Source organism: Cnephaeus nilssonii, assembly GCF_951640355.1.
Source record: "Cnephaeus nilssonii genome assembly, chromosome: 10".
Lineage (NCBI taxonomy): Eukaryota > Metazoa > Chordata > Mammalia > Chiroptera > Vespertilionidae > Cnephaeus > Cnephaeus nilssonii.
In genome coordinates this window covers 93,028,255-93,054,784 of record NC_137081.1, presented here as the reverse complement: position 1 = coordinate 93,054,784, position 26,530 = coordinate 93,028,255, and the positions used below count along the sequence as shown (strand labels likewise).

The following is a 26,530-nucleotide window of genomic DNA, read 5'->3' as shown; positions in this document are numbered from 1 at the left end:
GTATTAACAAGTTTCAAGTGTGCCACCACCCAAAGTCAAATCATCTTCAGTCACCAAATACTAGGCCCCTTTAATTCCCACCCCTCCCACCCATTCCCTCTGGTAATCATCATACTATTCTCTGTATCTGAGTTTGTTTATAACCCACATGAGCGATATCGTAGGGTTCTTAGCTTTTCCTGACTGACTTATTTCACTTAGCATAATATTCTCAAGGTCCATCCATGTTGTCGCAAATGGTAGTATCTCCTTTCTTATGGCTGAGTAGTATTCCATAGTATATATGACATCCTCTTTATCCCATCCTCTATCGAAGGACACTTTGGTTGTCTGCATGTCTTGGCCACAATGAATAATGCTTCAATGAACATAGCCGTGCATATATCTTTGCAAATACATGTTTTTGAGTTTTTCAGGTAGATACCCAGGAGAGGGATTGCTGGGTCACATGGTAACTCTATTCTTAATTTTTTGAGGAACTGCAGACTGCTTTCCACAGTGGATGTACCATCCACATTCCCACCAGCAGGGAGTGAGGGTTCCCTTTTCTCCACAACCTCTCCAACATTTGTTACTATTTGTCTTGTTGATAACAGCCATTCTAACAGGTGTGAGGTGGTATCTCATTGTAGTTTTGTAATACCTACTAAAGTTGAGCATATTTGCATATATATGCATTGGGCACTTGTATGTCTTTTTGAGAAGTGCACATTTTATTAGATTGTTAGCTTGGTGTTGAATTGTATGAGTTTTTTATAGATTTTGGATAGTAAACCTTTGTGGGTTTGCAAATATCATCTCCCATCTGGTCGGCTGCCTTTTTGTGTTGTTGCTGGTTTCTTTTGCTGCACAGAAACTTTTCAGTTTGACAGAGTCCACTCATTTATTTCTGCCTTTACTTCCCTTGCCTTTGGAGTCAAATTCATAAAATGTTCGCTAAGACCAAGGTCCATTAAGTTCCGTTCCTATGTTCTCTTCTATGTACTTTATTGTTTCAGATCTTATATTTAGGATTTTGATGCTTTCTAGATTAATTTTTGTACATGGGGACAAACTGTAATCTAGCTTCATTCATTTGCGTGTGACTTTCCAATTCTCCCAGCCCCATTTACTGAAGAGGCTTTCTTTTCTCCACTGTGTGTTTTGGCTCCTTTGCCAAGAATTATCTGCCCATTGACACGTGGCTTTGTTTCTGGGCTCTCCCTTCTGTCCCACTGGTCTGTGTTTTTCTGCCAGGACCAGGCTGCTCTGCAGTATAATGGGAGGTCAGGCAGTGTGATACCTCTGGCTTTGTTCTTTTTCTCGAGGTTGCTTTGGCTATTCGGGGTCTTTTGTAATTCTATACAAATCTGATTATTTTTTTCCTCTATTTCATTAAAAACTGACATTGGGATTTTGATGGAGATTGTATTAAGTCTGTATATTGCTTTGGGTAATATGGCCATTTTAACAATGTTGATTCTTCCAATCCACAAACAGAATATCTTTCAATTTTGTTGTGTCTTTTTCATCTCTTTTAATTATGCTTTGTAGTTTTCAGTATGTAGGTATCTTCCTAGGTATCTTCTTCTTCTGGTGGCAATTGCAAAAGGAATTGTTGTTTTTTCCATTTCTTTTTCTAAAGTTGTATCTTACCAAATGCTTTTTCTGCATCTATTGATAAGATCATATGATTTTTATCCTTTGTTTTGTTAATGTGGTGTCTTGCATTGATCAATATGTGTGTGTTAAACCATCCTGTGCCCCTGGAATGAACCCCACTCTATCATGATGTATTATTTTTTTAATGTATTGTTGTATTTAATTTGCTAGTATTTTCAAGATGCCTTCTTAGAAACTATATATTGATAAAATGACCCAATCTGTTCATACTTACATTAAGCCCCAAATGTAAAACTGTGTTAAATTTTCCAAAATCTGAATGTAATTCTTGAAATAAGAACTCATGTCCATGATGTTTAGAGGAAATAAGTTGCAAAATATATTATGGCAAAAATCCCTGTTTTTATAAAGCAGACATAAAACAGATGTCTATACATGTGCTGTTAAACATCTAACGGGGGTCCTCAAACTTTTTAAACAGGGGGCCAGTTCACTGTCCCTCAGACCGTTGGAGGGCCGGACTATAGTTTAAAAAAAAACTATGAACAAATTCCTATGCACACTGCACATATCTTATTTTGAAGTAAAAAAACAAAACGGCAAAAACACCCGCATGTGGCCCGCGGGCCGTAGTTTGAGGGCGCCTGATCTAGAAGAATACAAGGCAATCTTTTAATGGTGGTTAACTTTAAGGAGCAGGATTAGGGAGTGGAGGCAGCTAAATTTTAAATTCACACTTTAATATTATTTAGGGAAAACATTTACAGTGAATTTTTTTTTTTTTACTTTTGCAATTAAGAATAAACAAAAATAAATGAAAACTCATTATCCTTTCCTTCACATAGCTATGGGGGGATCTTTAAAAAGCAGACTTCACACACCATCCTCAGCAACGTCTCGGACTTCCTCATGCTCCCAGCCCTGCTAACTCCCGCCACCCTCACTGCGCAGAGAAACAGCAACGGCTGACCTGGCACCCCGGCCGCTCTCCTGACCGTCATCGGATCCATCTCCACGTGATCAGAATGGCGTTTCTAATTGTAGTTTAACTCTGGGATCTGGACGCCTGTGCCCCCTGGCTTCAATAACCAGGTGCTCCTCTCCACTCGGCTCTCACAATCCTCTACTCAAGTCCTATTAACAACTTAGAATCACTACCTCTGATCTGCAGCCATGGTTCAACTACTCGGGTTGTTCCTCCTACACGCAGCGGGGACAGCGGCCCCTCCCTAACAACGCCGCGGCCACCCTCGTGGCTGAGGCCTGGTGTTGCCACAGCCAGCTGTGCTCCCACGGTGCGGGGTGTCTCCACCAGACCGCCAGTTCTCTACCCCTCACAGCTAATATCAGGTCTGGAAAAGGGCCTTTGGTGACTGTTAGCCAATAAACACGCATTTTAACTAATTAAAAAGCACCTCTGACTGAATCTCTAAATAACAGCATAATAGACAGCAGACTGACTCCATGTTTCCAGGTAAAATAAATGTGCTGAGACTCAATGCTTCAGATGGTTTTGAATGATTACCACTAATCTGTAACAGAATTAATTGGTACTTCTTCTGAATATAATAATTTTTTAAATTTATTGAATATGAAGTTTTTTATATTTGAACTTGAGCAAGAATTTTAAATATATGTAAAATAGGGCATTTAAAAGTTTCCAGTTAATATGAAGAAAGCAGACATTGAGAATTTCATGGCTTGAATAATAAACTCAGTCCTAATGAAAATATCATGATGGTCTTAGAGGGGAAAAGAAAACATTTTTTAAAAACAAGTAGAAAACATCACATTTACCAAAAGACACTAGCTAGTGATTTCTTACCTTTTCTCTTTAAAGATATACCGAATTCTCTTACCACACACTGTTTCTTAGAGTAGGTTAGATTTAAAAATTCTTCAACATTTTGAATGAAAACATACCTGTGTCAGGGTTTGGAAGGCGTGATAATGATCCACTTCTTGGGCAGCATAATTATATGCTCTCATAATAGCCACTCCAGCATCTTGCATCCCATCCACATCTTCAGAATCATTAACCACGAAGATTAAACCAAGTCTGAGGACAAGAAAGAAGGAGCGGGGGACTTATCTTAAAGAATACAACTGGTTAATGCACCCCTATGTTCAATGCAGCGTTATTTACAATAGCCAAGATATGGAAGCAACCCAAGTGCCCATCAACAGACACAAACACAAAAATGAATTATCATTTCTGACACCATGGATGGACCTAGAGGGTATTAAGCTAAGTGAAATAAGACAAATACCATGTGATTTCATTTACATGTGGAATCTAAAGAACAAAATAAATGAATAAACAAACAGACTCAGAGATACAAAGAACAGACTGATGGTTGCCAGAGCGGAAGGGGGTTGAGGTGAAAAAGGTGAAGGGATTAAGAAGTACAAGTTGGTAGTTACAGAATAGTCATGGGATGTAAAGTACAGCAGAGGGAATATGGTCAATAATATTGTAATAACTATTTATGGTGCCAGGTGGGTGCTGGAAATATGAAGGGGAACACTTTGTAAGTATATGATTGTCTACCCACTATGCTCTACACCTGAAACTAATACAAAATAATATTGAATGTAAACTGTAGTTGGAAAAAAAAAGCAACTGGTTAAAAGGAATGTACCTCATACAAATACTATAGTTAATAGAGGAAAACTATTCGCTATTGAAAAACACAGTTCACATCCTACTCCAATATGGTTGGCAAAGGCATTCATCACTTACAGAATAAAAAAGGAGGTTTCCAAAGGTGGCTTGGACTTTCAACTATTGAAGCAAGCTGTTTCACCCTAATCGGTTTGGCTCAGTGGATAGAGCGTCGGCCTGCGGACTGAAAGGTCCCAGGTTCGATTCCAGTCAAGGGCATGTACCTTGGTTGTGGGCACATCCCCAGTAGGAGGTGTGCAGGAGGCAGCCGATCGATGCTTCTAGATCAATGTTTCTAACTCTCTATCCCTTTACCTTCCTCTCTGTAAAAATCAATAAAATATATTAAAAAAAAAAAAAAAAGCAAGCTGTTTCCACCTGGCTGGTGTGGCTCAGTGGTTGAGCAATGACCCTGGAACCAGGAGGTCACCAGTTCAATTCCTGGTCAGGGCACATGCCCGGGTTGCAGGCTCGATCCCCAGTGTGGGGCATGCAGGAGGCAGCCGATCAATGATTCTCACATCATTCATGTTTCTTCTATCTCTCTCTCCCTCTCCCTTCCTCTCTGAAATCAATACAAGTATATTTTTAAAAAGAAAAAGAAAATACATTGTTCTTCAAAGGCATTCAACTACCCTGTTGGTATATTTGGCAACACAAATGGATTAAGTGTGTCTGTGTGCACCTAAACAATGCTTGTCCTATACATGCAGTCCTCCACAGTCTAACAAAAGCTGCTGGCAAGACTCTGTCTGCACTGAAAGGGAAGAGGCTTGTGACAGACACGCACTCAGTAAAACCCTTTCCCTGGCAAGCAAACTCAGACCACAAACTCCTTGTGTACAAGCCACTGATGAATAATTCAGCGGTGGTAAGCTTCTATTCCTTGAGATTCAAACTCTTTACCCCAAAAGATGCTGGCTTCATGTTGCTATTAATGATTCCCACTATTAATTATCCTACAATTCAATAGCACCAGACTTGCACTTAAGAATGACAAACAAAATCTCAGTTTAATTAGATAGGTCATCAAACCAACACCAGTGTTACCTCAGTGGTATATGGTTACTGAGGAACATCTCGGCTATGCTCATCAGCTCTGCCGTGGTCTCATGCGCAGGATCAACCATGAAAACCTGTGGGCAGAGGGAAAGGAAAGCATGAGATGACATTCACTACGAGGTCCCTGGGCCAATAAAAATGCCCACAGTCCTTTCACCTAAAGGCCCTCTTTTTCCAATTACTCTCGAACCCCGTGAGACAGGAGTCACACAAATAGCAATTACCCTCCCTTTACGTTCAAAAGCATGGCCCTGACAGGACACGGGGTTTTCTCCGGGTCAATGCTGCTAACATGGGTACAGTCCAGATTGCTAACACCTTCTCTTTACTACACCTTAAAAACCCAAGTTTTATTAACTCTCCCACCTTGGAAAATTTGGATTAGATTTCTAAGGATCTCTGAATTCAGAATTCAATTTTGAGACAATAAAAGCTATCATTATTAAGTTTCCACATGCTTTAAAAATATTATTTCATTTAGTAAGTCAGACGTATGGTTAAGAAGAAACACAGACATTCTGGCTGGGAAGGAAATAGGTGGTTTCGAGAGTAAGGGAAGTACAGAGGAAAGTTCTGAGGAAGCTCAGAACTTTCTTGAAAGTTCTGAGGAAGCCAACCTTGGCACTCACCTGCCTCTTACCTCTTTATGAGCCAATAAGGGCAGAGAAGGAAATGGGAAGGAAAAGAGGGCGAATTATGAACCCTCTTCCACTATCTACCTCAAGCACTGAAATATGGAATAACAAATAGGACAGAAAGACTTAGTTAAGGAAATAAACTGATCTATTAAAGTTCAGGGATTAAGATATTTAAGAAAAACAAGTAGCAACATATGTATCTTCACTATCTTAAAAATAAAATAACACAGTCTAAATCTCCAGGTTATTGGGTGAGAGGCATTTCCTAATACACTACATCTTACAGCCCTACAAATGATCAGTACATTTCAAAACCCTTTTCCCGTGAATATGGAGCTGGGCCAAGAGTGCACTGGCAGCGCAGTGTTGGGCAACAGCAGCTAGTGAGGAGAGCAGTGATATTCTAGATGTGACAAAGGTAGGAGAGCAGGCAAGGCAGAAACAGAGTTCACACCAGACAATGAGGACTTTTACTTACCATGTTATGTAAGTTTTTCCTGATCTGCCGGATAACACCAGGAAAAGTGGGTCGAAGCAACTCTTGTAGACTAGAAGGCCATGAATTATATCTGGTATCGACCTCCAGGTTGTTGATCCACTAGAAAAAAAAATACAACATGGTACATACACTTTAGTCAACATTAATGAAATTTGCAGAAAAAATAGTAAGACTTTAAATTGTTTTAAGAATTACACAGGAAAACACCATTTTCAAAAATATAAAGATCAAGTAAAAAATGAGTGGCTAAAACATAAGCCAAGAATAGAAGATACTTGCAACTTACAAAAGTAATAAAGGACTAGTGTTGAGAATATGTATGGGAGAAGGTGAAGAGGGGATAAGTGGTGATAGAAGGGACTTGAGTTGGGGTGGTAAACACACAATATACATATACAGATGATGTATTGTAGAATTGTATACCTGAAAACTATAATTTCATTAACAAATGTTACCCCAATAAATTCAATTTTAGAAAGAATATGTATGGAAATCTAACATATCAATAAAAGGCAAACAATATATGAGAAACAAATTAGTAAAAAACATGAATGAGAAATTTATAGAAAAAATTCATGAGCAATTAACACAAGGAAAGCTGTACATCGACACTGGTCCTCTGAGACATATAAACTGAAAGCACAATAAAACTTCAAACTCATTAAATTGTAAAAATTTAAAAGTTTGTCAAGATCTAAAAGTAGGCAAGGACACAGAGCACTGAGAATTCTCATGTATGTTCGTGTCTGGAGCAGTGACTTTATTTATTTATTTATTTATTAAGTATTATTTTTATTGTTGACACTGATACCGAATTTTTGGACTGGAACCAGGATTCTTTGTCCGCTGGAATCGAAGAATGAATCCAGGGACAGAAAGAGCAAAGGTGGCGATTTATTGAAGAACAAGTACAGACTCCCACGTGGGGAGGGGAAGAGTCCCATAGAACGGACTCCCACGTGGGGAGGGGGAAGGGTCCCCTGGAGCAGTCACTGCAAACAGAGTATTTCTGAAAGGATACACAAATAATTGCTAATACCTGTTGTTTCTGGGGAGAAAAACTCAAGAGTTGAGAGATGAGACTTTAATATAAACTCTTTTGTATGTCTTAAATTTTAAACTTTCTGTAAAAATTTTTTAAATCAGTAAAAGATAAAACCTCATGTGCTAGAACTGATTGGTACATGTCAACCTATATAAGTCTTGAAAAAATTGCTGCAGAAGAAGGAAGCTGATGAAGGACACTGATACGGCATTTATCAAACTTTTAAAACGTACAGTATGGAACAACAGGATAAAACAGGGCAGAGGGATACACACCAGCTGCAGAAGAGCAATTACAGACAGGAGGGGAACAGCGAGACAGATCTAACACAAAATGAATGCTAACACTTAGTAAGTATAGCGGTGGGTCACACAGTTGTTAATTATGTTAATCTCTTTACTCTTTGTAATTAAAAACATTTTTAATAGAAAAATAAATAACAGCAGTATTCACCAAAATAGCACCAAGTGACAATTCAAATAATGACCATCTAGGTTCTATATTATTTCTCTTTTAAAAACTGTCCCTAAAGCCCTGGCCAGTGTGGCTCAGTAGGTTGGAGCATTGTCCCGTGTCCTATACGACAAAAGGTTTCGGATTCAATTTCCGGGTCAGGGCACATACCTAGGTTTTGGGTTTGATCCCTGATTGGGACACATATGGGAGGCAACTGGTCAATCTCTCTCTCTCTCTCCCTCCCTCCCTCCCCCCCTCTCTCTCTTTCCCCCACTTTCTTCTTCCCTCCCCTCTCTCTCTCTAAAAATCAATAAAAATATATTCCCTAAAATAAATGCAGTACAAAATCAAGAAATAAAGGACTGGAGTGCCAAGGCTGAGCTAGACTGTCTCCAACACTGATCTCACTTCACCCTGACTGCTCAGGATAGCTCGACTCCCTCCACTCCCTTTCACAGACGTGAAGACAGAGGCCCAGAGGCATCAGACAGCAGACAGGAATCTACATGAATCCCTCACATACAAAATGTCAAATACGCAGCAGAGCAAATACAAACTAAACACTCTTTCCTGAGACATGCTCTGCTGAATCACAGGGTGATACGAAAGTGGAAAAATCACTGTCTTAACCATATTAAGCATAACTCAACTTTTTGGAGCATTTAAGTGCTTACATGACATGCACACAATCCCATACACGCAGTTGTGGTAAATCTTTGTTTGATGCCAACAAAAGAGCTGGCAGGAATAACTTACCTCTCATAAAAAATGTAACAAAACACCCGGCCAGGCGCCCCGGGCCTCTGACAGAACACCTACCGCAATCGCAGGGCTCCTGATGTCCACGGCATAGTCGGCCTCGGAGGGCTGGGTGTTCAGTTTTAAAACACTGTGCAGAGGAAGGCCTTGTATTCCCAGGCTATGCAGACCCTCCATGACCCGAGCTTCATTCCTCAGTACATCAAACAAACTGAAAAAACAGGCATTTAGAAGAAAACGCTTTTAACAATACTCTTGCCATAAAAAGGAAGGTATCAGTTCAAACCCAGTTCCCTGTCGGATTAGGTGGGAAATCAAAAAAGGGTGATCTTCCCTCTGTTTTCTCTTGCCAAGTATGTAGAAAAAAGCAAGTGGTACTTCCTTCTTGATTCATGCTTATTTACACTTACCAACACATACACTGCATATGGAAATTATCTAATATAAACATACAATTTCAGGGCAAAATAATCCTAGATCTGGAATTTACACTGCACATCTTAAAATATGCTATAGTAATCGCTGTGTTATTTCTTACAACTGCACATGAATCTATTATCTCAAAACCAAGAGTTTATTAAAAAAACACCAAAAAAAGAAATACTACATTACATATGTTTAACGTGTTTTAATATCAGTAGCAATTTACACAGGCACACAACATATGACCACAGCTGGAGGAAGGCACACCCAACAGGTTTGCCAGGGGGGAGGAAATAAGAGGACAGGATAAAGTCTTTACTTTTTAGTTCTTTGATGTAGTTGAATTATTTAAAATTTTACTATGAGCAAGTACCCGGTCTGTAACACCAGGGAATTAAAGGTCTGTATTTTTAATTAACAGACAAGCGTGGGCAATCTTTCAGCGTCCCGGACCAATTTCCACTCGCTCTGCGGAGTCGTGTGTGCACAAGCTCAGCTCCTGGGAACACACCCTGGGAACTGCTTCGTTTCTGCTGCTGGGAAGCCATGGTGTCGCCTGTCAATCTTAACTCACAGGACAAAATGTGAAGTCCACCTGACTGTCACCGACCTGCTCCAAAAATTCATGAGGGCAATTTACAACAATGTAGTCCTAAGCCACATTTTAACGGCACAGAAAGGGAGGTCCTGGACACCAGAAGCAGCACATGGAATAACCTCATTCACTCTATTCCCAGAGCACAAGCCGCTCTCTTCTGCTGGCCTGGTTAATAGGACAATACAGCTTCTACAAGGGCATTCTCGAAAGACACTTGGGCCTTACGTGCCCAAGGCCTTAAATGGACATGGTGATTAAGGAAAAAAAGGGCAAGTGTCATCCTGCCCTCCCAGTCAGAACACAGACCCTCCCTGAGTGCTCTCCCTGGCTGGTGAGCCATCAGGCTGCCAACATGCCACCACCATGGAGAACAATGTGAATGTACAGCAAGGAACTGCACATGATCAAGACTTTCAGAGCGTGGGAAATATTATCCATACCTGAATATATCCTGCGTATCTAAATCTATATGAAGTCCATTGATGAACAGTGCTGAGTCTCCAGGCTGTAACCCTAAAGTTCCTTTGAAATACTGAAATATTTAAAAAGAGTTATTAAGGAGCAAGAAGAGAATGTTCAACAGAAATGTCCATGTTTCTGGCTTGACTGTGTGCACTAACGCTGCCGTCCTCTGAAGGCCCACAGGAAACCCCAAGGCTGGGGAAGACTGCCTTTTACGGACCCATTCGGCATTTACTACCCGATCTGGTCAAACTGCTGGCTTATGTGGCCTGCTCCTCGCCTGCCGCTCCCTCGCTCCTTCCCACGTTAATGAACAAAGCTATTGCCTATAATGGGGGGTGTGGGGGGTGTGGTGGTGGTGGTGTCAAATTAGCCAAGTGCAGAGGTCACTTTTCATAAAAGGACTTCTGTTACTTTTCCCTGTTTGTGATGCCAACCAAGATGGTGACAGCAGTCAGTAACAACTAGGCCTTCTTGATCAAGTCCAGGGAAGGGTTTCAAAACCCCACACCTCCCTTCAGCTTCCAAAGTAAGGCACACAAGAGACTCTGAGTTTCTGTGCTAAGGACGCACCTACAGGCAACGTAGCTCTCCAAGACCTGGCGTCCATGGGGAACGGGGTGCCTTCAACGGCTGCACCCTGATTCTCCCATTGCTGGGGAAGGAAGTGCAGGGACCCTGCGCTCCTTCCTTCTCCCATAGTCAGTGGACTAAGAGAAATTATCTTTAAGATTTAGCACTACCTGGGAAAAACACAAACGAAACAATGAGGAAGCCATGGCTTTGCTTCTATCCCCTCCGGGATTAAATGGCAAGTGAGATTAAGGGGATAATGAAGAGTTGTGACAATGAAAATTAAATTTTCTTACACAGGAGAGAAAAACTGCATGTCCACTCCCTCCCAGGCAGCAAGAACAGCGACCTTTGACTATAAGACACAGCTCATATCTATTTGTACATCTGGATGCTGATAACATAGTTGACTTTACTTACTGAAAATCCATCACACTAAAATTCTGTGCATGTTTTCGTATGTGTTTTATATTTTTGTTTTTTATACTTTAATAAAATATTTTAATCAAAAAAAATGAAAAATTCAGGATGTACCAATATATAACCTTTATTTTCCTGGGGGAGCCCTAAAATTAAGGTAATATTTGATGCTGTTATCCTGGAAATTAAAAATTAAGTAAATAAAAGCTGTCAGGTTTCTTCAAGTTAGCAAATATTTAAGATATATCTGGCTTACTTATTCCTCAGGTCTATTTAAATAACTAATCTACATAAAGATTTAGAAAATCTGGCTTATAGGTAGTAGATTGAACACAAACATTTTTTTCCTCTTTTGAAACGTTCTGGAAATGTCAGTTTTTTAAAAAGGGACTCTCTTAAAGTTATAAATCCACAACCGGAAAGAGAACAGGAAAGAAAGTAACTTTGGAAGCTAGAAGGAGGTGTGAGCAGCAGTGTCTAGTGACCCTGAGGAAGCTGGATGCTAGGCTGACAGTGGAAGAAGCCAACAGTGACACCAGGAAGTGAGAGCACAGAGAACAGTGTGTGAGGGCAATGATTAGGCTACAAATGAGTTCCCATCTAAAGCCTTTTGAAGATAAGAGCTCCAGGCTCCCCGAATGTAACATAGCAGGTGAGTGCTGTCATGACTCACTCCAAAAAACTGAAGGCTCATCCTTGGAAAGAGAGAGAGAGAGAACCTGGAACGATGGGAAATGAAGCACAATTGAGGGTGGGGAGCCCACACTGAAAATAGGGTACTGAGTGAAGTTACTGATTGTTCTTCTCTACTGGGCCTCTTCCACTTGGGCAGCCAAACTTCACCCTTCAGGCAGAAGACTATAGAAGATCCTTTTCTTGCGACTCAACAGCTCAAGGGGAAAGGTTGAAAGACACTGTTACTGGGGTTCCCTCGGAAGTGGCCATTCCAGGAGAGCTTACAGTCAAAAAGCCTCACCCTTAGGGATTCCAATCAGCTTCTGACTGCCTCATTCTTCCATATCACGCATACCAGACATTCTGGGAAGCCTCTAACATTAAAGACAAGAGACCATGGAAAATACACCTTAACCAAGGAGTGGAAAATCCTTCCCAGAAAGTTTAATAGTAAAAGACAAAAGAATTGAAAAATAGAAAAGGTGGTTGTTTTAAATTAGGCCACGCTAGTCAAGGATGTGCAAAATCTTAAAAATAAATAGTTCTAGGAAAACAGAAAATTAAAACCAATGGAAGAAATGCAAATAAATAAATCAAAAAATTTCCCCAAACTAGAGAAAATAATTTTCCAGATTCAAAAGGCCCATCAACCACCCAACACTACAGATTTTTTTCTAAATGACATGTCATTGTACAATTTCAGATTTTTAGGGTCAAAGAAAAGATCCTAGTTGATTCTAGAAAGAAAAGCCAGATCTCAAAGACTGTACACTTCTCAATAGCCACAATGGAAATCAAAATTAAAAGTAGTAATGCCTTCAAACTTCCAAATGATTTCCAATCTAAAATTCTATATCCAGCCAAACTATCAATAAAAACAAAAATAGAAAATTGATTTATCAGTCTGAAATTTACCTTGCTTAAAACTTTTCTCATGAAGAATGATTTGCTGATTAAAATAAGGGAATAATCAAAAACAAAGACCTGGAGTCCAAGGAACAGGACATCCAGCAAAGAGGTGAAAGGACGGTCCCAGGACCACAGAAACCACCCGTCCACAGTGGAGCAGGTAAAAAAGGGGTAAAATCATGACATAAAAACACAGGGAAAGTGAAGAGATGGGGAAAGTGCCAATATGGAGTCATGGTAGACATGGGTGGGAGGGGATAGTGACAGAAAGCTAAACCTCATCCTTGTAATAAGAGGCCAATAAATAAGGTCTGAAACTCAAAAATAAAGTACCAATTTAAGCTTGTTACAAGTCTGGAGACAGATATAAAAAGAATCAGCTAAGAGTTGGAAGCAGATGTTTCTGGGAAAAGGGGCACACAGGGAGTGAGACATGTTGAGGGGATGCTATTTTTGTTAATAAACAGGTGGCATCATTTGGTGCTTTACATTATATACATATTCAACTTTGATTAAAAACTAAAAATATAAAAGATTACAGAAATGAATTAAAATACCACTATCTCTGATCAAACAAGTTTAAAACTATTCATGTCACGGATTTAACTAAGATTTTCTCAACTTTAAAGCTATAATAAAAAAACAGAAAGGACACTATTTTCCATTGGCTATTATTACCTTCTGATTCTCTTCCACTTCGGTTCTAAGTTCTGAACTCACAGCAGTTTTTGTTATTGCTCTAAGGAAAGAAGACATTAGCAGTACTTAGTTTAATCCTACCTAATAATAGACAAATATGCAAATTGACTATATCTCCGGCACACCCACAAGCCACGCCCACCATCCAATCAGAGCGAGCATGCAAATTAACCCAAACCAAGATGGCTACAGCCACAGAGAGCAAGGTTTCCTAGGTAACAGAGGAAGCCAAGCTTTCCGCCTGCCCTTGCCAGGCCTAAGCCTCCACTCAAGCTACAAAGTTTCAATTATAGAAGGTAAACAAATTCAAACAAATGGCGGCAGAATGGAGCTTGAGAGAGCAGGCCAGGGTTGCCGCCGGCAACAGGGGAAGCAAAGCTTTCTGCACACCCTGGCCAGGCCCACCCGCTTAAGGCAACAAAGTTCCAATTATAACCCCAACACAAATGGCTGCCGGCCTCGGAGGGAGCCCCAGGCTTGGCTCCGCTCCAGGCTACAAAGTTTCAATTGTAGAAGGAAAATAAATTCCAGATACCAGGGCCCCACTTGGGTTGCCAGGGGGCGTGGCCGGCCTGCAAACCACCACAGGCCCCTCGCTCAGGCCGCCCCACACCACAAGGGAACCCCCACCTGATCCGGGACACCCTTCAGGGCAAACCAGCTGGCTCCCACCCATGCACCAGGCCTCTATCCTATCTAATAAAAGAGTAATATGCAGTTTGCTCATCACTGCAACACACAATATAGCTGCCCCCATGTGGTCAAAGATCCTGCCCCCATGCGGACACAGGATGGCCACCACAAGATGGCCAGCGGGAGAGGGCAGTTGGGAGGCACCCAGCCTGCAAGGGAGGGAAGTTGGGGGCAAACAGGCTGGCAGCAGAGTGGTTAGGGGGTAATCAGGCTGGCAGGCAGAAGCGGTTAGGGGCAATCAGGAAGGCAGGCAGGCAAGCAGTTGGGAGCCAGCAGTCCGGGATCAGGCCTAAACGGGCAGTCAGACATCCCTTGAGGGGTCCCATATTGGAGAGCGTACAGGCTGGGCTGAGGGACAACCCCCCTCCGTGCACGAATTTCATGCACCGGGCCTCTAGTATTTTATATAAATGCCTTCAAATTCCCTATATTTACATATGAAACAACAAATTGCTTGATAAAACACAAAAACCTAATGGAAAAAAATCTTAAACCTTTACAATTGATAAACATATTTCTCCTCTCAGATGTGTATATATTTTTTCATTATTAAAAGATACAATATCATGGAAAAGTAGCAGTAATGGCAGCATTTTAATGCAAGTACAGTTATTTCCAAGATATTAGTTAACTATATGTAACTCTTTTCCTGTATATGATCTCTATAGTTAATAGGCTAAAGGATAATGTTAAATAAATTAAGGCAACAGACTGCTCATCCTATTTACGCACTTGTGGTGAAGAGGGAATCCTATATGTACATTTTCAATAGTATGCTTGACTAAAGGAGAACATACTATATAAGTCCTAAGAAATATTTTCAAGACTAATAAAACAAATTTATTTATAAAACGTCTCATATCAGAATTCAAAATACCTTATTCAGTGACTGAAGAAAAGCTGACACTCATTTAAGTCATTAGTTTATAAAAATTTGATTTTTAAAACAATTTGCCATGAATTTATGAGATGTGGAGGGCTACTATTCAATTGAAAGCAATACCGGACATGGGAACCATGCCAGAGTACGCCGGATGCCCAAGGCCACTGTGAGCATGGGAATCTTAAAAAGAATGTTCAAGGCTAAGATGCTATACACAGGTGCATGGACCCAGCAACCTAGACTGCGCAAGCATGACCTTCTATAACCCAAAGAACTGATGTCACGTTTTGGCAGAAAGCCTCTTGTCTAAGTATTATTAAAGTATGTTACTGAGGCTATGAGGCTGTGATTTCAGATGTGGCTACTATGTGAGGCTGCTGCTGCTATGTGGAAAGATGTGTTGTTACCTGGCCGGTGTGGGGCTACCTGCTGTATGGAACTTATAGAATTGTTTTGTCTAGTGGCTCTTTGTTAGCAGTGGCAACATGGCCACTGGCTCCTACAATGAAGACTCTCTTATCTACCCATGACTTCTAATGGCTTCTTCATCAAATACCCAGGGTCCCAGGAGGTCCAGCCCCTGGCAGAGGAGCTCGGACCCGACACCAGAAAAGCTGCATTCAGAATCTTACTCCGTCACTAGGAACACACATCAGCCTCTATAACTCATTTTCTTCATCAAGATTAAATAAGATAATATATGTGAAACTCTTCAGAAAAAGAAAAATACTATCATCCATGTGAGACCCTGGAGTGGTTGTTTGCTTAGGTTAGATTGTTAATTCATCCAATCCTGAAAGGCAGCTATTTCACTGCTGAAGAAAGTTTATTTACAAGTTCATACAGCCAGGAAGTGCAGTGCCAGGAATACAACCAATATGGGTCTATTCAACCATACAATGCAGTCTTGCCTCTACCCAGAAAGAGAGTACCATTAGCAGGATGGTGTTGATAGCAAGAGAACTTTCATTTTCTAAGCTTTTATATATTTTAATTGCTTCATTTTACATATAAGCATGAAGATAATTAGGCACATGTTCAGGAATAAATGCTTCAAAGCCTTAATCCCTCACATTACCTGGCTTTGGTAGGAAAATTTTGACTAAGATCCTTCATAACAACCAAAGCTAATTCAACAGGAGCAGCCAAGATTCGGGCAGCAGTCTGGAAACTTAGATCTACAACAATGTAAAATATAACAAAGTGTATTAACATAATGCAATGAAAAACAGGAAAGAAAACACATTTATTTCCCACTATTTTCTTGGTAATTAAGAATGCCTTAGAATGCAACCATTCCAGAGAGTGCCCACTGTTTAATTTCAGATTTTATTGACTTCCTAGTCCCTATGGTATCTATTATAACCGTTTCTTCATCTACCTGCATAAAACAATAGGGCATATACTAATTCACAAAGCAGAGGATAAATCCATCCCAAATACTTTTCCTTCTTCTGAATTTACAACAAATCTCAAATTATAACATAGGGCTTCAGTAAATTATGTTGGGGAAAAAAATAATGAATAGTTTTTTGGAACAGAAAAGTATACATACATTCTCCTATACTGACATGCCTCTGACATTTGATAGATACACTGTTTAGTAAATGTATACACAGAGACACATTGAGACCAAGGCAAATATGTTTCTACTAGAGCCCCGATGCACGAAATTCGTGCAAGAGTAGGCCTTCCTTCCCCCAGCTGCTGGCACTAGTTTCCCTCTGGCACCCGGGACACGGGCTTCCCTCCGACCGCCAGCAGGCACCCGGGACCCGGGCTTCCCTTGCAGCCCCGGCTTCGTCCTGAAGGTTGTCCAGTCTAATTAGCATATTACGCTTTTATTATTATAGATACTACAAGCTTATGCATCTGGTCACACAATGAAAGATCTGGCACTCATTTACAAACATTACTTCTGAATAGTGGTATCTCTCTACAAAAGGACTTTCTTGTCTGATTAATCATAATTAATGACTAGCTTTAAAACTGGTGGTACCTTTAAAATCATGTGAATCAATACAATTGCATTCAAATTCTACCTTTTTGTAGTACCACAAAATATAGTCAAAGAGTCGGCCAGTGATTGCTGTATGTTTTTATTACCTTGCAATTGCCAAACTTTTAAAGGTGCCATTTCATTGGTGCTCTCCACAAGGTGCTTTCTAAGTTCCTTCAACTGTCCCTGCAGGTCAGGGTGCAGGTCTCTGAAAGAAACATAAAATCAGTCCTTGTCATGTGTCTCTTCTTTCTCCAAGCACACTCAAAGGTTGGCTCCAATTTTATTTCATAATTTTCACCTTGTTTCTCTTTAAGTAAAAGCACATGTATGTTGGGGGTAGGGGACTTGATAAATAATTCTTTGGTACAGAAAAGCAAGTATGATAGCAACAGTCATTTCTGGGTGGTAAGTACAATCCATGGGTATGTTATACTATTTTCCATACTTTTGTGAGTCTTTATAATTTCTCAAAATAAAACTGAATCTATATTGGACTAATCCCCAAATGCTCATAAATCCTTTGGTCACATGAATACAATTCAAGCTAACAAAGATTATTGAGTTTTGTTTAGTTTTATCTTGAAATATAGTACATTCTCTTTCAAGCTAGTACTCAACAGAAGACAGAAGCAGAGATATATCATTTAGACAGAGAGACAAATGGCTGATAAGAGTCATTCTGCTCTTTTAAATGCTAGAAACTCAAATTTTCTTGTTTGTAATTTTTAACTTTTTTCAACCAGTTAACATTCAATACCATTCTACACCAGTTTCAGGTGTATAGCATAAACATTATTTAAATACAACATGCATAAAGTTAAATATTTACTCACACCTTTTACCTTCCAAAGAATCCACTTCTAATCAGTCACTATAAACTTTTTCATGATAAAAGTATCAAAAAATGCTCAAATTATTGTCAATAAATAAATAACTATTCTGAATGTCCAAAAAGAAAAAAATTTATTCAATATTCAAAAAAATACATTGTACTGTAAATACATGAAATCATAATGCTATTCAAAAAACAAACATAACGTGCCTGGTATGGCTCAGTGGTTGAGCATCAACCCTTGCAAACAAGAGGGCATGGGTTCAATTCCTGGTCAGGGCAAATGCCCAGGTTACGGCTCAATCTCCAGTAAGGGGCGCAAAGGAGGCAGCAAATCGATGATGTTTCTCTCTCTCTCCCTCTCCCTTCTCTAAAATCAATATTGAAAAACCTATTAAAAACAAAAACAAAAAAACATGAACATTCAAAGGAATTCTGGAAACCTGGAGCCAATTAAAAAAAATGAAATTTGATTGCATACTAATTCAGTAAAACTGATGTTAAACACAAAGAAATGTACATATGCATAGGAACATAACATATCCATAGCAATTTAATATGAACTAAGCCATCTCTGCTAAACTTTTAGTCTGGTTAAGGCATTTCACTCAGCCAAATGTTAAAGCAAGTAGAGGAAACCGAGCCTATACATTATTATTTTTATACTAGAGGCCCGGTGCATGAAATTCATGTACGAGGCGAGGGCCCCTCGCCCAGCCTGCACCCTCTCTATTCTGGGAACCCCTCGGGGGATGTCTGACTGCCAGATGTCCCTGGGATTGGGCCTAAACCGGCAGTAGGATATCCCTCTCACAATCCTGGATTGCTGGCTCCTAACTGCTCACCTGCCTGCCCTTAACTAACTCCCCTGCCAGCCTAATCACCCCTAACCACCTCTGCCTTCCATCCTGGTTATCCCCAACTGCCCCCCCACTGGCCTGGTTGCCCCTAACTGCCCTCCCTGCTGACCTGGTCATCCCCAACTGCCCCCCTGCCCCCCTGCCAGCCTGGTCGCCCCCAACTGCCCCCCCGCCCCGCCAGCCTGGTCACACCCAACTGGCCCCACGCAGCCTGCTGTTCAGTCGTTTGGTCGTCCCTCACTAACCCCACTGCCAGCCTTGTCGCCCCAAGCAGCCTGCTGTTCAGTCGTTACTATGAGGGTGTCCTGACCAATTTGCATATTACCCTTTTATTAGTATAGATGATCTCTTCCTTTAAAAATAAACAAAAACAAAGCATACTATAGATGTCCTAATTAAGATTTTCAGATAAAGCAGAATTCAGGGCTCTGAACAATTATCGAGTCATATCTCAAATAACTGCAACATTTATAGAAAGAGCTAAGAGATTAAAAATGGCGGCAGAGTAAGTGGATGCTTCACAGACACGCTCCCAGGACCAAACTGGAATTACAACTAAAATACAGAAAACTTCCTGAATAATCAACAGAAGACTCGCTTGAGAGAACCCTGATAACCTAGGACCAAAAGTGAAGACCCCATAGAGACTGGTAGGAGGGGCAGAAGCGCGAAAGGGCTGGCCGGGCTCCCACAGACAGACAGACAGCAGCTGAAGTTCTGGAGAGATATCTCAGCTGTGGGGGGTGCCACTGAGAACTCTGGGGTCTAATCCCCAAGCTGGGCTCCCCAGCCCAGAGCACCAGAACTGAGAAGGGTACCCACATACCATGTGGCTGTGAAAAGCCACAGGGTTGCTGTCCACCAGGGAGACATGGCTGGAAATGCAGGCACACTCTTAAAGGGCAACCTGTGGAGCCACCAACTTTGTGCTCTGGCAGAGGGAGGGCAGAGTGGACTGGAGCTGTGAGCAGAAGCCAGGGTTGGCGGCTCTGGGGTTAGAACTGGGAAAGCAGGCACCCCGGTTTCCTGTAGTGAGTCATTCCCTCACACTGCAGAGGACATCTTTAAAAGGAAGACTTTAACCATCCAGGCGGCTTTGCCTGGGGTAAGACAGTTGACCCACTGCATGGTGCATAGTGTCTGAAGTCAATTAAAGACTGAGAATAACAATTAGCCTCCAGGAAGAAGCAACTGCCCCACTCTGTTGAAAAACTCTCATGACATCTGTGGACAACTGCCTGAGGGTTATTCAATACGAATCCAATCTGTAGGCAGAGGCAGGTCTCTGGAGGCTTTGAGTCTTTCCTGATCTAATTAGTCAGAAACAGCATTTGACACTGTCCTGCACTAGAGATTGAGAGGCATAGCAGATCTACCTAATACATAGTCACAAGCCGAACGTGCAGCCAAAATGAGAAGACAAAGAAAAAACCCCACAAATGAAAGAATAAGAGAATTCTCCGAAGATAAAAATGAAATGGAGATAAGAAATCTATCGGATATAGACTTCGGAATACTGATGGTAAAGATGCTCGACAGCATAAGAAAATATATAGTAAGTAAGAAAACAGAAATAGCCCTAACCGGTTTGGCTCAGTGGATAGAGCGTCGGCCTGCGGACTGAAGTTCCCAGGTTCGATTCCGGTCAAGGGCATGTACCTTGGTTGCGGGCACATCCCCAGTACGGGGTATGCAGGAGGCAGCTCATCGATGTTTCTCTCTCATCGATGTTTCTGACTCTCTATCCCTCTCCCTTCCTCTTTGTAAAAAGTCAATAAAATATATATATTTTTTAAAAAGTAAAATTAAAAAAAAAAGAAAACAGAAATAAAGAATGACATTGAACAAATAAAGAACACATTGTAGGGTGGTGGGAGTGGCCAAAGAGAAGTCAATAGGGAAAAAAAGGAGACATATGTAATTCTTTAAAAAATAAAAAATTTAAATGAAAACAAAACAAAACAAACAAACAAGAACAAAAAAAACCCCCCACATTGGAAGGAATAAATACACAGCAGATTACGGGAAGCTGAGGATCTAACCAGTGAATTAAAAGAAAGGATTGAAGAAAATCATTCAATGAGAACCAAAAAGAAAAAAAAATTTAAAAAATAGGAAGACAGCTTAAGGGAGCTGTAGGAAAACATGAAACATAACAATATTTGAGTAGCAGGAATTTCAAAAGAGGCAGAAAGAAGGGAGAAAGGAACAGAGAATGTGGTTGAAGAAATAATGAAGAAAATTTCCCTAACTTGGTAAAGGAAAGAGTCATACAAGTTCAAGAAGCACAGAGAACCCCAAGCAAGCCCACATCATAATTAAAATGCCAAAAATTTTAATCATCAACAAATCAACAAACAGCAAGTGCTGGTGAGGATGCAGAGAAAAAGGAACCCTTGTGCATTGCTGGTGGGAATGCAGACTGGTGCAGCCACTGTGGAGAACAGTATGGCGTTTCCTCAAAAAACTGAAAATGGAACTCCCATTTGACCCAGTAATCCCACTCCTAGGAATATATCCCAAGAAACTAGAAACACCAATCAGAAAGGATATATGCACCCCTATGTTCATAGCAGCACAATTCACCATAGCTAAGATTTGGAAACAGCCTAAATGCCCGTCAGCAGATGAGTGGGTCAAAAATCTGTGGTATATCTACACAATGGAATACTACACTGCTGTAAAAAAGAAGGAATTCTTACCATTTGCAACAGCATGGGTGGACCTGGAGAGCATTATGCTAAGCGAAATAAGCCAGTCGGAGAAAGGTAAATATCACATGATCTCACTCATTTATGGAATATAATCAACAACATAAACATGTCCATACTACTCAAGGCAATCTACAGATTTAATGCAATCCCTATTAAAGTACCAACAGCACCCAGCTGGCATGGCTCAGTGGTTGAGCAGCGACCTATGAACCAGGAGGTTACGGTTCATAGGAGACATGCCCAGGTTGCAGGCTCGATCCCCAGTGTGGGGCGTGCAGGAGGCAGCCAATCAATGATTCTCTCTCATCATTGATACTGGCATAAAAACAGGCATAGTGATCAATGGAGCATAGCAGAGACCCCAGAAACCAATCCAGGCCATTATGCTCAATTAATATTTGACAAAGGAGGCAAGAACATACAATAGAGTCGAGGCAGTCTCTTCAATAAATGGTGTTTGGAAAATTGGATAGATATATGCAAAAAAAATGAAACTAGACCACCATACACAAGAATAAACTCAAAATGGATAAAAGACCTAAATGCAAGTTGGGAAACCATAAAAATCCTAGAAGAAACCTTAGGCAGCAAAATCTCAGACAGCTGTCATAGCAATATGTTCATGGACACATCTCCTAGGTCAAAGGAAACTAAGTAGAAAATAAACAAATGCAACTACATCAAAGTAAAAAGCTTCTTTACAGCAAGAGAAACCATCAGCAAAACAAAAAGGAAGCCCCCTATATGGGAGAACATATTTGGCAATGATACGTCTGATAAGGGGTTAATATCTAAAATATATAAGCAACTCATACAACTTAACAAAAGGAAGACAAACAATCCAATCAAAAAATGGGCAAAGGACCTAAATTGACATTTCACCAAAAAGGACATACAGATGGCCAAGAGACAGATGAAAAAATGTTCAAAGTCACTGATCATCAGAGAGATGCAAATTAAAACAACAATGAGGTATCACCTCACCCCTGTCAGAATGGCTACCATGTCAACAAATGACAAGTGCTGGCGAGGATGTGGAGAAAAAGGAACCCTTGTGCACTGCTGGTGGGAATGCAGACTGGTGCAGCCATTATGGAAAAAAGTATGGAGTTTCCTCAAAATATTAAAAATGGAACTGCCATTTGACCCAGTGATCCCACTTCTAGGAATATAACCTAAGAAACCCAAAACAGCAACCAGAAAGAATGTATGCACCCCTATGTTCATAGCAGCACAACTTACAATACCTAAGATCTGGAAACAGCCCAAGTGCCCATCAGTAGATGAGTGGATTAAAAAAGCTGTGGTACATTTACACCATGGAGTACTATGGTGAAAAAGAGGATCTCTTATGGTTTGAGACAGCACGGAGCGACCCTAAAGAGTATCATGCTAAGTGAAATAAGCCAGTCAGAGAAAGACAAGTATCACATGATCTCACTCATATGTGGAATCTAAGTAACAAAATAAATTTATGAAGGGAGTGGATCCAGGGACATGGAAGCAGGGAGCAGAGTGTGGAATGTCGGAGGGAAGGTGGGAGGAGGGTAGGTGGGTGGGAGGTAATCATCCAAAGACCTGGTATGCAGATATGCATAACCCACAGACACAGACAGTGGGGGGTGAGGGCCTGGGCTGGGCGGGGGTGGGGGCCAGCTGGAGGGAGTTGATGCGGGGTGTGGGGGGAGGTGAGGGAAGGGGAGAGGACAAATGTAAGACTTTCAACAATAAAGAATTATATATTTTTTAATTTATCAGCAAAAAATCCTACCTAATAGACAAATATGCAAATTGACCGCACCTTCGCTATGCCCAAGCCACGCCCACCAGCCAAGCCACGCCCACCAACCAATCAGGACGAGTATGCAAATTACCCCAACAAAGATGGCGGCTAATTTGCATATCAAGACAGCTTAGAAAGAAGCCAAGAGATGCTGAAGGAGCAAAGCTGCGGAGAAGCAAGCAAGCCGGGGGGAGGAGAAGGGAGGAGCGGAGGCGGGGCCGTGGGAGAAGGAAGGAGAGCGGGGTGGGCTGGCGGAGAAGGTGGGCCGGGGGACAAGGGAGGAGAGCAGGCGGGGCAGGGTAGAGTGCAGCAGGAAACCCTATTGCAGGATTTTTCCTGCAACGGGAACACTAGTATATATATAAAAAATGAATAAAAAAAGAGCTAAGATGACTTTTCAGCTCTAAGATCCTTTGATACTTCATAAGATGGTTATGAAATTTTCTTCAAAAGAAAACCATTTTCTATCCTCTTTCACAAAGAGCAAACACTAATGGAATGTATGTTCACTGAACATGTATAAAATCTGCTACACACTCTGCTACACCTCTTTTGCATTTTTTTTGCAGACTACGTTTAGCATGAGTAAATAGCTATTACCTCGCTAACTTAAAATACATTTGAATTTCTTAGGAAAATATTGACTGAAACAATTACATTTCTCCTATTATGTGAATAAAAAAATGACATGTAATTTTATGCCACCAATTACGAAGCCCAGAAAAGGAACTCAATGTAAGCCATAAGCAGGGAACCACAGTATCATATGTGCTCAGAACGACTGGAAATCACAAACTGCCCTATAATTAAGTGGTCGTCCCTTCATATCAGATGACACGTATAAAATGCTGCTGGGAGATCTGTAACTCAGACAGCAGTATGGAAGATGATGTTCATAGTGTGAGGAAGCCTGGAGGTTTACATAGAGTTAAGACCATTTCCCAAAAGAATATACATACCTTAATTTTCCAAAGAGAAATCCTTGAACTTCATCAATAGGATCATTTTCACCAATCACTGTGGTGTTTACTTCCATTCCTGTAAAGGCACAGCAAAGTCATGTCTAATCACTCAGATTAGAAATAAAAACACTATAACCTCATACGTCTAATGTAAGAAAAATAATCAGAAACACCCAATATTATGATACCATTTAAAATGTTGATACTTAATTTTGCAATGGTAACAAACAAAGAAAATTAATGTGTTTTTAATATGTCCTATGCTGCTGGATAAAGAATATATTTTTTTCCTTAAACTTTGGAAAATTACATTAAAATTTTCTAAATTAATACCTTTAAAATTACAAACAATGGATTTTTCAATATCAAAATTCTAAAGAACATGCAACGAGGCAACTTAACCCTAAATAGATTATTGAGAACAGAATGATGAGTTACTAGGCTATCTTCCACGTACCAAGCCAATCCTTTTTATCTTTAAAATAAGCTCAAAAGAAATAGAGAACCACAATCAACTTAAATAACTAAACATTAAAAAAAAAAGTTTAAAAGGTTAAAACAAAAGAAATAAAGAAGACTGTACATAAAACTTGTGGTTGAGTCCGGCCAGTGTGGCTTAGCGTTGACCTATAAACCAGGTCACAGTTCAAATCCTGGTCAGGACAAATGCCCAGGTTGTGGACTCAATCCCCAGCAGGGGGCATAAAGGAGGCAGCCAAGCAATGATTCTCTCTCATCATTGATGTTTCCATCTCTCCCTCTCCTTTCCTCTCTGAAATAAATAAAAATATATTTGAAAAAATAAAAATAAAACTTGTGGTTGAAATAATAAATTAAAAACCCTAGAGTATGACAAGAAGTATCCATAGTAAACTGTTCCAAGTGCCGAAAATAATAAAAACCATTAAAACGTTAATTATAGGGTAGTTTAAGATTTCATATTGGGCCACAAATTAATGGATATTTGTGAACTGCGTATCATCAATAACAATAGCTACTACTTCTTGAACATTTTTGTGCATAAAACTGTCTTAATTTCTTACTTATCCATCTTGTTTTCTCCACACAAGTACTGTAAGAAGCATAAATCATTATCTGTACACAGGAAAAAATTGGGACGTAAGCATTTGCTTAATGTCACCCAGCTTACATGGGACTGAAGACTCAGGTTCATCATATTCCTAAATTTACTCTTTATCTTAAGGAAAAAGGTTCTCCTTTAACTCATTATTTTTAAAAAAGCAAACACATTGGTCTAATTTACAAATTCACCTTTCACCTGAGTATCATCCTTGGCCTTGTACTCGGTGCTCTTAATGGCCAGCTCCACGCCGTAGCCGGAGAGGTACACAGGCTCCCTCCTGGGCCGCTGCAAGTAGAGCGAGAATTCCACCGTTACCCGAGTGACTGTCAGTGCTGTGAGGCTAACCTAGGATTGCGCACTCCGAGACACTTCAGCTGCAGCGGAAATCCTCGCTCCTTTAGGTGCGAATCCTGCCGCACGGATGAAAATGGGGACTCCAGGGAGGAGGCGGAAGGCAAAGGAAGGGCCCGAAACCACGTGCAGAAGCGGAGGAAGGAGGAGTTTCACAACCTGCGCGGAGGCTGCAAACAGCGAGCGAGGTCTCCGCCCAGAAGTGCGCGTTGGGCGTGTGTGCGCGGAGCGTGTTTCCATTCTGGGTGGAATTCAAACGTCTTCAGTCAGGGTTTGGGCTGACCCAATGGCACAGGCTTGCCGCCACCCTGAATGAGGATGGGCCTGTAGACATTGTAATCTTTAAGACCAGCCACAGGGAAGGGGGGCAGAGGGAAGGAGTGCAGTTGTCAAAAATTAAGTATTAATTTAAATGTTCCTGCTCATACAAATTTTCACTCAAACTTTTTATTTTACTTGCATGGGCCTAGCATCCAATATTTATTGAGCTTATTTGCTACACAAGGTTTCAAACCTTCATTTTCAATCGATTCTGCCTGGTTTTACCTCTAGAAATCCTTCCTTTTCAATCTTATGCAGATTTTTTAAAAAAAGTTTAGAAAGGAAATTAATTAAAGAACTAGTTCCATAGTATGCGAGCATATTAAATCTGGGCCAAATTAAATATAATTTACGTGGTTCATTTTGAAATAGAACATAAACTTTATTACGCTATTTTTAAGCATAATTGTTTTACACTTCAGAAAGGTAAGCAAAGTATCTCCTCTGTGCAAAAAACATTTGATGAAAGTACTTAACTTTTCAAAAAAATAAAACTTTATAAATGGGAAAATTATTAGCTTATGTGGTAAAATCATGCTGGGCAAATTAGTATTTAAAGG

At 40.6% G+C, this 26,530-nt stretch overlaps 1 protein-coding gene across 7 annotated transcripts in view; it reads right to left on the bottom strand.

The window, feature by feature from the left end:
- UGGT1 (UDP-glucose glycoprotein glucosyltransferase 1) overlaps nucleotides 1-26,530 on the bottom strand; it is a 150,832-nt gene that overhangs the window by 78,300 nt on the left and 46,002 nt on the right. For 6 of the 7 annotated variants that reach the window (XM_079781796.1, XM_079781792.1, XM_079781791.1 and 3 more), the window contains 10 exons: nucleotides 25,487-25,583; nucleotides 24,212-24,290; nucleotides 17,168-17,268; nucleotides 16,140-16,239; nucleotides 13,465-13,525; nucleotides 10,188-10,279; nucleotides 8,787-8,937; nucleotides 6,446-6,565; nucleotides 5,318-5,403; nucleotides 3,526-3,661 (listed from right to left, as the gene is read on the bottom strand). In XM_079781796.1, the coding sequence (XP_079637922.1) occupies nucleotides 3,526-3,661; nucleotides 5,318-5,403; nucleotides 6,446-6,565; nucleotides 8,787-8,937; nucleotides 10,188-10,279; nucleotides 13,465-13,525; nucleotides 16,140-16,239; nucleotides 17,168-17,268; nucleotides 24,212-24,290; nucleotides 25,487-25,583 (1,023 nt within the window). Of the gene's footprint in view, nucleotides 1-3,525; nucleotides 3,662-5,317; nucleotides 5,404-6,445; nucleotides 6,566-8,786; nucleotides 8,938-10,187; nucleotides 10,280-13,464; nucleotides 13,526-16,139; nucleotides 16,240-17,167; nucleotides 17,269-24,211; nucleotides 24,291-25,486; nucleotides 25,584-26,530 lie in introns of those variants that run through there. The other variant, XM_079781797.1, reaches the window with a different exon arrangement.